This window comes from Salvelinus fontinalis, chromosome 4 (assembly GCF_029448725.1).
Source record: "Salvelinus fontinalis isolate EN_2023a chromosome 4, ASM2944872v1, whole genome shotgun sequence".
NCBI lineage: Eukaryota > Metazoa > Chordata > Actinopteri > Salmoniformes > Salmonidae > Salvelinus > Salvelinus fontinalis.
The window spans coordinates 31,811,169-31,822,760 of record NC_074668.1 but is presented as its reverse complement, the minus strand read 5'-3'; the positions used below and the strand labels follow the sequence as shown (position 1 = coordinate 31,822,760).

The 11,592-nt window shown below is 44.1% G+C and overlaps 1 protein-coding gene across 7 annotated transcripts in view; it reads right to left on the bottom strand.

The window, feature by feature from the left end:
- Positions 1-3,411: 3,411 nt before the first annotated feature.
- The window catches only part of LOC129853534 (fibroblast growth factor receptor 1-A-like), a 45,670-nt gene continuing 37,489 nt past the window's right edge, over positions 3,412-11,592 (bottom strand). For 2 of the 7 annotated variants that reach the window (XM_055919677.1, XM_055919674.1), the window contains exons 9-18: positions 10,639-10,829; positions 10,067-10,212; positions 9,816-9,937; positions 9,104-9,214; positions 8,027-8,217; positions 7,793-7,915; positions 7,599-7,669; positions 7,353-7,490; positions 6,271-6,376; positions 3,412-6,043 (exon numbers count right to left, since the gene is read on the bottom strand). In XM_055919677.1, coding sequence (XP_055775652.1) covers positions 5,867-6,043; positions 6,271-6,376; positions 7,353-7,490; positions 7,599-7,669; positions 7,793-7,915; positions 8,027-8,217; positions 9,104-9,214; positions 9,816-9,937; positions 10,067-10,212; positions 10,639-10,829 — 1,376 coding nt within the window. In that variant the 3' untranslated portion in view covers positions 3,412-5,866. Of the gene's footprint in view, positions 6,044-6,270; positions 6,377-7,352; positions 7,491-7,598; positions 7,670-7,792; positions 7,916-7,990; positions 8,218-9,103; positions 9,215-9,815; positions 9,938-10,066; positions 10,213-10,632; positions 10,830-11,592 lie in introns of all 7 variants that reach the window. The other 5 variants (XM_055919670.1, XM_055919673.1, XM_055919672.1 and 2 more) reach the window with 5 other exon arrangements.

Genomic DNA, 11,592 nt, shown 5'->3' with positions numbered 1-11,592 from the left:
TGGCCGAATTGATATTCATGAGCCCCTGCATTGTCCCACTCCCTTTTGTTCCCTTCTACCCCTCATGTGCAATGACAACCCCCTCCACTTTTCTCCTCCCTTGTTCCCATAAATAATTGTCTCAATTGCAATGAAACAGCCAGAGGCGCACAACAACAGGCTGATGTCACCACTCCTCTCTCTGGTGGAGGCTTTAATAAGCAAGTTTCCCCCGCCACCTTCCCAAGACCCACTGTCAATTGAAGCTGAGTAATGATGGCTGATTGACAATGCGTCACCTCCGTGGGGAGTCTGCAAGGTGAAGAGCAGGTCATCTGTCAGTCCTGACAGGCCACAAATTGTGGACAATAATGGAGGGTTTCTGTATCTTGAAAAAACGCAGAGACAAGGAGCCCAAACTTCAATAAATCAAGACAACATAAGTGAACAAGAAAATAAATCAATTAATCGGAGTCCCCACAGTCATGGTCAGTGTTAAAACACCAATAACTAAACCAGCACTCTGTGGAATCATTACGCATCTTAAATCAGATATTTTCTTGAGACTAAAGCAGTTATTTAAACAAATATTTCCCAGACTTTAAATGAAGACTCATTATTGACTTATTTCTCACACTCTTGCTTGTTTTCTCAGTCTCAGACTCCACTGTGAAAAAAATTGCAAAGACCAGCATATGCTGGTGACTACTGCTGGTTTTGCTGGTGACCAGCCTTCGCTGTGTTTTGGACACTGGTGACCAGCATATGCTGGTATGCTGGTTAACAGCATACCAACATAAAAACTGGTCACCAGTAAATGCTTACTTACAAGCCCCTAACTAACAATGCAGTTGAAAAAAATACAGATAAGAACAAGAAATAAACGTAACAGGTAATTAAAGAGCAGAAGTCATTAGAGACGGTAGCGGCAACATTACGTACAAAATAAGTAATTTTTTATTTTACAAAAAACACAAACTAAAAAACTAAATCAGTGGGGACACGTAAAACGTCTGCCTTCTTTTCCGAGGCCATTATTACCAGGCCTGCAAGTGACATTATGCGGGCTTGCAAATGTATCTTTAATTCCTATTGGAATCTAGAAAGTGGGGATATCCAACAGTTGAACCTTTTATTCACCCACAATCTGCATTCAGAATGACTGGCAGTGTTAGAAAGACAAAAAAAAGAGAATACCTAAACTGGAGCAATCATTTCAGTAACAGAGTGCAATAAGTCCAACCAACAGATTGGATTAGTAACAAGATTTGTTATTTATCTTTGTGTAGCATACGATTAATCAATCAATTAATCGATCAACACGCAAAAAGAGAGGTATTGAAACAATTCTAAAAACGTAACTACAAAAGAGCATTCTGGGAAATATGATAATGATGGCCGTTGTTTTGCCAGCTAGACCGTGCTGGTCAGATCAGCTTGACCAGCATAAACTAGTCACCAGCACGACCAGCTAGACCATGCTGTTCGGCCAGCATAAATCAGCTAGACCATGCTGTTCAGCAGGGTTGGGTAGGCTACTTTCTTAATGTAATCCAGTACAGTTACTAGTTACCTGTCCAAAATTGTAATAATTAATACAACTTTTGGATTACCCAAACTCAGAAACGTAATCGTATTACTTTTGTTACTTTTAGATTACCTTCCCCTTAAAGAGCAATTCCGCCACTTTTCAACATCATATTCATTATCTCCAGCACAATACCAGTGTCTACATGTGAAAATATAAGGTCCTAAAACATGCTTCTCTGTGACATCAGTTTAGGATTAAAAGTAAGAAAATCTGTGATTTTCAAAACTGGTAATGACTGGTACTCTCATGGAATGGTATGCTTTGAGCACTACTGAAGTGCTATTTGCATGTGAAAAATGTATTCCAAATGCTGCATTCGGTATAGCCCTTCGTGTAGCCAACAAAAGCCTATTCCTTCTCTTTTCCCACAATCCATCAAACGCATTTGGTGTATTAGAGGTCTCTGACTTGTGGTCAGACTCGCTCAGGCGGAACAAACTTACATTTACGACCTTTTTACCATACGGATTTGAAAGATATTCAGAAAACAGAAAGGTGTCAGATTGCTTTCACAAGTATCCTTTCTGAATTTAAAAGTAATCCTAGAAGTAATCTAGTTTTTCAAAAGTATCTAATCTTTTCACAATATTATTGCTTGTGATATACCAGATTACAGTTAGTTTTTTGTAATCAGTTACAAGTAAGAGATTAATCCGTTATTCCCCAACCCTGCTATTCCGACCAGTTTGACCAGCACTGACATTTTGGCTGGTCTGATGCTGGCTTTTTCAGCAGGGTCAATAGCACATCCTAATAACAATGAACAATAAACGATGCTTGAAGACATCATCCAGTGTAGCCTGTATACCAAATGAAACAGATATTAAAGTCTTACTTTAACACATGCTCATAAATCAGATGCACCCCAAGCCAGTATGAGACTATTAGTAGAGCCCTGATCATATCACTGTTGCTGTATTGAACACTAACTACTTAACTTTCCCCCCCCCCAACTCTTCCTGGAACACCTGTCAGAAGTGATAATACCATCCACTTAATTGCACCTGCCTTCTTAGCGATGCACCATTAGCCGGCTATAAACCAAGGTTCCAGGGGTCCATTTTATTTCCATACGGAGCCCTTGATGGTCACAGCCACAGCACACGGAAGTCCCTTTTATTGGTACACGTTCCCAGGGATTAATACAATTCCACCCAAAAATCAACATTCAAGTGACATCATTGGCCTCAGAATCCAGGAAGGGAACAGAGGTGGCTTCTCATTTCCTGGTTAAGGACTGCTGAGAGGCAATGTCCCTGGAAAAGCCTTTTCTGATAATAGGGCCATTTGAAACGTTCACTTAATCCCCTCTCCAGTACTAGTCCTTAGTTACCATTCATATTTCAGTTCAAGTACACTGGCCTGAAGGATGAAATAACTCACACAGAATCAAAACCCCAACTCGTTCTTGCATCCTTTCCCCTTTAGCAATGATATACAGTAGGTACTAAAGGCTCGATCCATTGACTCCAGCAGTAAAAGCTAGCTCTTAACAGGGAACAGGAATTGTCCCTGTGTGACTGGTTTAAGCCTGTTGCGTGGAAACAGCAATCCAGGTGATGCATCAGTCCATGGCAAGAAGCCAGAGGCAGATGTGGATATCAGGGTCAGCGGAGGCTGATGGATGGAGCTGGAGAGCCAGCCAAACCAAGCCATTCACACTGCAATAAATGACATGTTTACAGCTGCCCATGGCTCTCTGCACTAGTGGACATTTCTTCTGGTGTCAGCAGCACATTATCATATTTAATCACCCCCAGTAACCTGAGCTAAATGGGGACGAGATTGAAGTGACCATCGTTCTCGCTCTGTAAACACGATTTATATCACAAACAACAAAATCAAGATATTTACAGACCCGTTTATTAAGTTCCTTCAAACTGAAAGCTTTAAATTAAGAGTTTTTCAATAGCATTTTATTTGATGTAACTTTTACAATGACACGTGCTCTGAAAACAAATGGGTCTCCTGGTAGAAGCATGGAGGGGAGCAGTTCATTACATGGCAGGCATGCACGCACAATGAAAGTGCATGGTGTTTTCTAAAGCATATCATTCTGTTTTTATTTTAAGCATGGTTAACTAGAAAAATGTACAGCTGTGATCGTACTTAAAATAAACGACCGATAATCAATGAGAAGAGGTGCGTAAAAGACTGCCACACACTACTACAGCATGGATTTCAGTGAGAGAACATTGCTGGTTTCTCTAATCGACATCAACTGCGGATGTGGAGCTAAGAATAACGCTGTATTGCAGGTTGTCATGAAAAACATTTGTACTTGAAAAGAAAAATATACGTAGAATGTTTCCACTAATGGTTAAGCAGCCGATTGATTAAAGGGAAAAAAGCAAAGCTGACAAAGAATTGAGAAGGCAAAAACTGGCCACGTAATATTCAATACAATTTAAAAGTAATTTCATGTAGCAAACTCCCCCTATGGATTATACTCAAATGGATCAAACATTAGCATCCTTGTACAAAAACAAAACAAATATGGTAATAAAAACAAGAACAGTGTAAATATATATATATTCTTATTAATTCCTAACTGTATTTACAAGGACATTGTAGTTTGAAAGAAATAACTGACCATTGCACCAACATACCACATAACCAAAAGTATGTGGACACCTGCTCGTCGAACATCTCATTACAAAATCAAGGGCATGAATATGCAGTTGGTCCCCCCTTTGCTGCTATAACAGCATCCACTCTTCTTGGAAGACATTCCACTAGATGTTGGAACATTGATGTGGAGACTTGCATCCATTCAGCCACAAGAGCATTAGTAAAGTCGGGCACTGATGTTGGGCGATTAGGCCTGGCTTGCAGTCAGCATTCCAATTCATTACAAAGGTGTTCGATGGGGTCGAGGTCAGGGCTCTGTGCAGGCCAGTCAAGTTCTTCCACACCGATCTCGACAAATCATTCCTGTACGGACCTCGCTTTGTGCACAGGGGCATTGTCATGCTGAAACAGGAAAGATCCTTCCCCCAAACTGTTGCCACAAAGTTGGAAGCACAGAATCGTCTAGAATGTTATTGTATGCTGTAGCATTAATATTTCCCTTCACTGGAACTAAGGGGCCGAGACCAAACCATGAAAAACAGCCCCAGACCATTATTCCTCCTCCACCAAACATTACAGTTCGCACTATGCATTGGGGCAGGTAGCGTTCTTCTGGCATCCGCCAAACCCAGATTAGTCCGCCGGACTGCCAGATGTGAATCGTGATTAATCACTCCAGAGAACGCGTTTCCACTGCTCCAGAGTCCAATGGGGGCGAGCTTTACACCACTCCAGCAGATGCTTGGCATTGCGCATGTTGAGCTATGGCTTGTGTGCGGCTGCTCGGCCATGGAAACCCATTTCATGAAGCTCCCGACGAACAGTTATTGTGCTGACGTTGCTTCCAAATGTAGTTTGAAACTCGGTAGTGAGTGTTGCAACCAAGAACCGAGGATTTTTACGCGCTTCAGCACTCCCATTCTGTGAGCTTGTGTGGCCTACCACTTCGCAACCGAGCTGTTTGTTGCTCCTAGACGTTTCCACTTCACAATAACAGCACTTACAGTTGACCGGTCTACTCTAGCAGGTCAGAAATGTGATAAACTGACTTGTTGGAAAGGTGGCATCCTATGACGGTGCCACGTTGAAAGTCACTGAGCTCTTCAGTAAGGCCATTCTACTGCTGATGTTTGTCTACAGAGAATGCATGGCTGTGTGCTCGATTTTATACACCGGACAGCAACAGATGTGGATGAAATGGCCGAATCCACTAATTTGAAAGCATGCCCACATACTTTTGTATATATAGTGTATACAATGCATGAATGTCCCTTGGTAATATATTCTCTGGAATTGGTCTTAAAAGCAAAATGCTTTCATTTATTATTGATGAACAAATACAACAGACATAATTCTAACTCCGATCCATCCAATTCATAATCCTTTCAATTCAGTCCTGTCTGCTTCCCTTGTTCCGTGGAATGCTCAGAGTAGAGAAATTAGTGAGTGTTTCTTTCTCCTGCACTGTTTGACACAAACAGAAAGAAAATCCCAACAATACAAAGTGCCCTGAAAACATTTCCACCTCAACCACGAGCCAGCGAACTGCCTTGAGTTCTTGATGCCCTACTGGTCGGTTTAAACATTTCCGAAGTAAGCCCCTGTCACAATCTCCACTGGTGTGTTACCTAGTCTCTGGGAAGGTGGGAAATATCCATACCAGGCCAGTGGTACAGAGGAGAACACAGGAAAAGGAATGTTAGGGTATTTGAGGGGAGTGAGGTATCAGCGCTTCTTGATGGCCACCCCGTTGGAGTGGGGAGGGAACTTTGGCAGGCAGGGCTCCTCAGCTCCAGCATCGTTGGAGAAGACCGAGTCCTCGCCCGAGGAGCAGGTGGAGCTGCGTGTGTCAGGGTAGCTGGGGGAATACTGGTCCAGAGGCACAGACAGCTCCAAGTACTCCTGCAAACACACACAGATGGCATTTATGAGAGAAGATTAGACACCGGCCAGAACATTCATATCTGGCTTTGGATATCATTACTTTTACACCCACATACAGACAAGTGGCTTAAATGTGAAGTAAACACATTAACATTTTGCATTTACTCCTGACAGTAACATGAGGATATCAGCTCTGTTGACTGTGTGTGTGAACTGCTGAGGTGTGCTCAAATGTGGGGACTCACCTGGTTGGACGTCATGGCCAGGGTACGGTCCAGGTCTTCCACCAGCTGTTTGAACGTGGGCCGGTGAGAGGGAACAGCATGCCAGCAGTCCCTCATCATCATGTATCTTTGGGAGGGAGGAGAAATGTAGAGAATAGAGCGGGAGAGAAGGAGGGAAAGGTAGAGTAATAATTCTGCTGCTGGTTTGTGTCAATATCTTTACTGCGGCGTCCCGGAGCTCTGGGACAGTATCTTTACTGCCGCGTCCCGGAGCTCTGGGACAGTATCTTTACTGCCGCGTCGCGGAGCTCTGGGACAGTATCTTTACTGCCGCGTCCCGGAGCTCTGGGACAGTATCTTTACTGCCGCGTCCCGGAGCTCTGGGACAGTATCTTTACTGCCGCGTCCCGGAGCTCTGGGACAGTATCTTTACTGCCGCGTCCCGGAGCTCTGGGACAGTATCTTTACTGCCGCGTCCCGGAGCTCTGGGACAGTATCTTTACTGCCGCGTCCCGGAGCTCTGGGACAGTATCTTTACTGCCGCGTCGCGGAGCTCTGGGGCAGTATCTTTACTGCGGCGTCCCTGAGCTCTGGGGCAGTAGTCTTTACTGCGGCGTCCCTGAGCTCTGGGACAGTATCTTTACTGCGGCGTCCCTGAGCTCTGGGACAGTATCTTTACTGCGGCGTCCCGGAGCTCTGGGACAGTATCTTTACTGCGGCGTCCCTGAGCTCTGGGACAGTATCTTTACTGCGGCGTCCCTGAGCTCTGGGACAGTATCTTTACTGCGGCGTCCCTGAGCTCTGGGACAGTATCTTTACTGCGGCGTCCCTGAGCTCTGGGACAGTATCTTTACTGCGGCGTCCCTGAGCTCTGGGACAGTATCTTTACTGCGGCATCCCTGAGCTCTGGGACAGTATCTTTACTGCGGCGTCCCGGAGCTCTGGGACAGTATCTTTACTGCGGCGTCCCTGAGCTCTGGGACAGTATCTTTACTGCGGCGTCCCTGAGCTCTGGGACAGTATCTTTACTGCGGCGTCCCTGAGCTCTGGGATAATCCCATAGTATCCATTCTAATGATAAAACACTGAGGAAGGAGGCTTACAGTTCATGGGTGCAGGTGGAGGGCTTGTCCATGCGGTGGCCCTCCTTCAGCAGCTTGAACAATTCCTCCACAGGAACCCCCGGGTACGGCGAGCCCCCCAGGGTGAAGATCTCCCACAGCAGCACCCCGAAAGACCATCTGCAGAGTCAGAAGAACAAACCCGTCAGTCAACACACAGGTCACATGAATCTGTCCAACTTCTGCTCATTCCAACAAATGGTAAAGGTGTATCTATTCCATACTCACACATCACTTTGGTGCGTGTATATCCGGTCAAATAGAGCTTCTGGGGCCATCCACTTGACTGGTAAACGACCCTATGGGTTAAATGCTAGTGTAAATTGGCTTATTTACACAAGAGATGGAATAAGGTAAGGGGAAGCAATTCTCACATGAATTGGCATGGCTGAGGTAGGTAATGTAATTAGTAGCACACTCACATTGGTGGTCTTCTTATAGTAATCAATATGGTGGATATCTCTGGCCAGGCCAAAGTCTGCGATCTTCATCACATTGTCCTCCGTCACCAGCACGTTGCGGGCTGCCAGGTCTCTGTGGATACACTGTACACAGACACATAAGAACTAGGTCTAGCTGGCCCAGAACATACACTGCATCTTCACTGTACTATACTCAACTGTGCTGATGTACGTAGAGTCGGATCCTGATGTTACCTTCTTAGAGGACAGGTACTCCATGCCGCGAGCCACCTGGTAGGCACAGGACACCAGGTCTTTGATAGACATGTTCTCTATGGGCACCTGGTCAGGGTTGTAGCAGTACTCCATGCCTGGTGGACGCCGAGCTCTCAGGTACTCCCGGAGGTTTCCCTTAGAGGCATACTCCACAATAACATAGAGAGGACCTGGGGAGGGAGGGGGAGACAAGCGTCACTCACTATTCAACACCACTAGAGGATGTGGCATTTAGAATAACTTTGTGACAAGACAGACTGATAGGAGCAGAATGGCATTTCAAGAGGTAAGGAAGGATTTCATTGAGGGGTGGAGGGGTCATAGTGAGAGTTAAGCTCTGAATTATAACCAACAGCTGTATCTTTCTCCTAACATGTCACACACACAGAGACAGAAGACTAATGGTGTATTCTGGACAGCTATTTTGTGGTCAGGGGGGAAAAAAACATTAAAAAATCATCAACAACAAAAAAAAAAAAAATCACAGAGTTAAGACTCTACAAGATATAAATAAAGAACAAGAAAAATAATCTAAATGTCTGTTTACACGTGTACTCAAGTGTTTAAACAAAATCTACATCACTATCTATAGTAAATGCATCGACTTGAAAACAGTTTGCCAAAAATTTGAGTTTGTAATTCAAACCAAGCCGGGGGGAATAATCTGTGCAATGCTACCAGATTCCTACAGTAACTTCTACTAGAACTTCTCAAGGGATGAGGTGGAACACAAACAAGCCTTGTGTTTAGGACAGAAAGCTCTGCAATGTTCACAGCACGGTCAGAACACAGTGCATGGTGCCAGGGCTTGTCAGTGAAGATTTGAAAGATATGGCAACCCTGGCAGCAGCTGTGGTCATCTCAAACTGAGAGCTCGGAAGTTAGGTGTCAGAATCCCTTACTCATAACATTGGACACATTAACATGCTGTTAAACAACTGAACAATGCAAGGGTCTCAAAACACCACATTTTTTCTTTAAAATTAAACATGTTTTCAGCATTTCTGAATGAAAGATTTGAAGGGAAGAAGGGGGGTATGTGCCAGTGAGACCTACCATCCTGGGTACAGGCTCCCAGCAGGTTAATGATGTTCTTGTGCTTCCCAATGATCTTCATCATCTCCATCTCAGAGATCAGATCTGACAGGTCTTTCTCTGTAGCATCAGCTGAGGGGAGCAAAGAAATTCCATTTTGTTTTACTCATAAAATTCACTCAACCCTGAAACCTCTATGATTTGCAAATAATAAAGAATTCCCATGTACAGTAAAACAATCCAAGCTTGTAAAAAACTAGGTAGATTATGCTGCACAAAATGATTTCAAAGTACATTTAATTTACTATTTAAAAATGTTCCAAAGACACCAACTATACGCAAAAGGCTACGGACAGTCTACTTCCAAAGGGACATTCAGGTAGTGGGGGGGGGGGCAGTCTGGAGATAAAGGCAGCACATAAATTGCTATTTTCCTACATCCCCACTCGTCACAGTTTTATTAACACAGTCACATATCCCAAGTCAGGGGGTTCTCATACATTTTTACTCTGGTCTCCCATTTACAGCGGCCAGGAGCCCGTAGCAGATGCCTCTTATGTCTGTGCATCACGGCTCTGAGTAAAACACTCCTCCTATCTTGTAATTACGGTTGTGTCTTTCTGCTACCTTCTATGCTCCTTTTAAATAACTTCCCAACATGCCATATAGGAGACCCAGCCATGTGCCCAAATCACAGGTTCGATATTGTTTATGAGGGGGGAAAACGACTTACATTTGAGCATCTTCACGGCCACTTTGGTGATCCTGTTTGGCTTCTCTTTGTCCATCCCTACAGCCTCTCCCATCACCACCTGGCCAAAGCAGCCTTCTCCCAAGGGTTTCCCCAGCACCAGTCTGAGTGGGTCAAAGGGTGAGGAAGAAACAAACAAATTTGAGAGGATTGTGACACAGGCAATTTTCCCATTCAAAAGGTGTGTTATGTGATGTCTGTATTTGATAGGTGTGTTCCAGTCATCTGCATACCGGTCTCTGGGTAGCTCCCAGCGTGGGTCCTGGGGCAACTCGTACTCAGACACCCCAGACAGCATAGGAGAGCCACTGGATGAGAGGCGGGAGGGCCGCACCAACATCACCCCGGAGTGGAGGGAGGAGCTAGAGTCCACTGACACCTGGAATACAGAAGCCTGCTGTTACTCTCTCATAGTGGAGCCAGGAAAGGAACAACAGACAGATGTCCAGTTTGGACAGAAAGTAAATGTACAATTTGTTAAACCCCCAAAATGTTACTGAAATAAGTCTGTAGACACAATCTCACAACTACAACTAATTGATCCCAGTGGAAGCAGAAAGCAGGATGGAACGAACACCTGCCCTCTACTCACACCAACCTGAGTCAGCCCATCGGCTCTTTGGGGAACCAGAAGCTCAAGGAATTAATGTTTTTTATTTTCACAATATAATGAACACTTCCATTTGAAAAGAATAAGTTAAACAAATTTGAAGATGCCATAAAGATTACACTAAATGGGATGAGAATACTACAACGAGCAAGAAAAGGTATAAAGATTTCAAACCCCCTATCTACTTTCTGTTACCTGTCTGCGCAGTGGGATGCTTTTAGCCAGCTTGTGGACAGCCAGCTGACTGCTGAAGTCACTCTTCTTGGACGAGCTGCGCATCTTTAAGATGATGGCCACGGCCACCATGACAGCAATGAGGAAGAAGCCCACACAGTAGATCAGCACTTCCAGGTAGGTTTGGTTGGGTGGTGGAGAAGGGGGGACTGCTGGATGAGGGCAACGCGATAGGATAGGGGGCAGGAGGTCAACCACACTGGGTCAAATTGCAACTACAGAGGTCCATGCATTCTCAAATACCAATCACACTTTCACAACACACAGGCATGTAACACACACAATCACCCTGATACGTTCACTAAGACCACTCAGCTGACATGTACAGAAAAACAGAGCCCTTGACACCACACACAAAGCACAGAGCACAAACTCCTATTGTGGCACCATAATCACTTCTTTCAGGCCTAGGGTTTCACTCCACATTCTTTTCCAGTGTGACCCGCAGCCAAGTTCTCTTGAGTTGGGACAAACCCAAATATATTACACAGAGACATTTGCAAACTGATGAGCATTAAATTTACTAACTTTAATGTATTTATTTGTGTGCAAAGGCTCTGTTTTTAAGGAGAACATATATCACAGGCAAAAAAAAACATGCCATTGAACACCGATACACATTTTAAACATGTTTAATATTAAGTTTAGTTAAATTTGTCTAAAGTAAAATGTCCCATTCTGACTTCCTTAGGGCACATAAAATGGTGGTTCTGCATAAAAGCCCAGTTTTAAATGGCTTGTGTGGTGGTTGTTGGTACAAACAATTTTCATTATGATTTCCTTGTAATTACAAAATTTGACATTGACTCTCATGATAAGGAGCAAATCACCTAAGTATTGAAGTAGACTAGACACAAAATATAACATTTGTTTAATCAAAATCTTCTTATCTCCAATTCAGAACAGTGTTGTAAT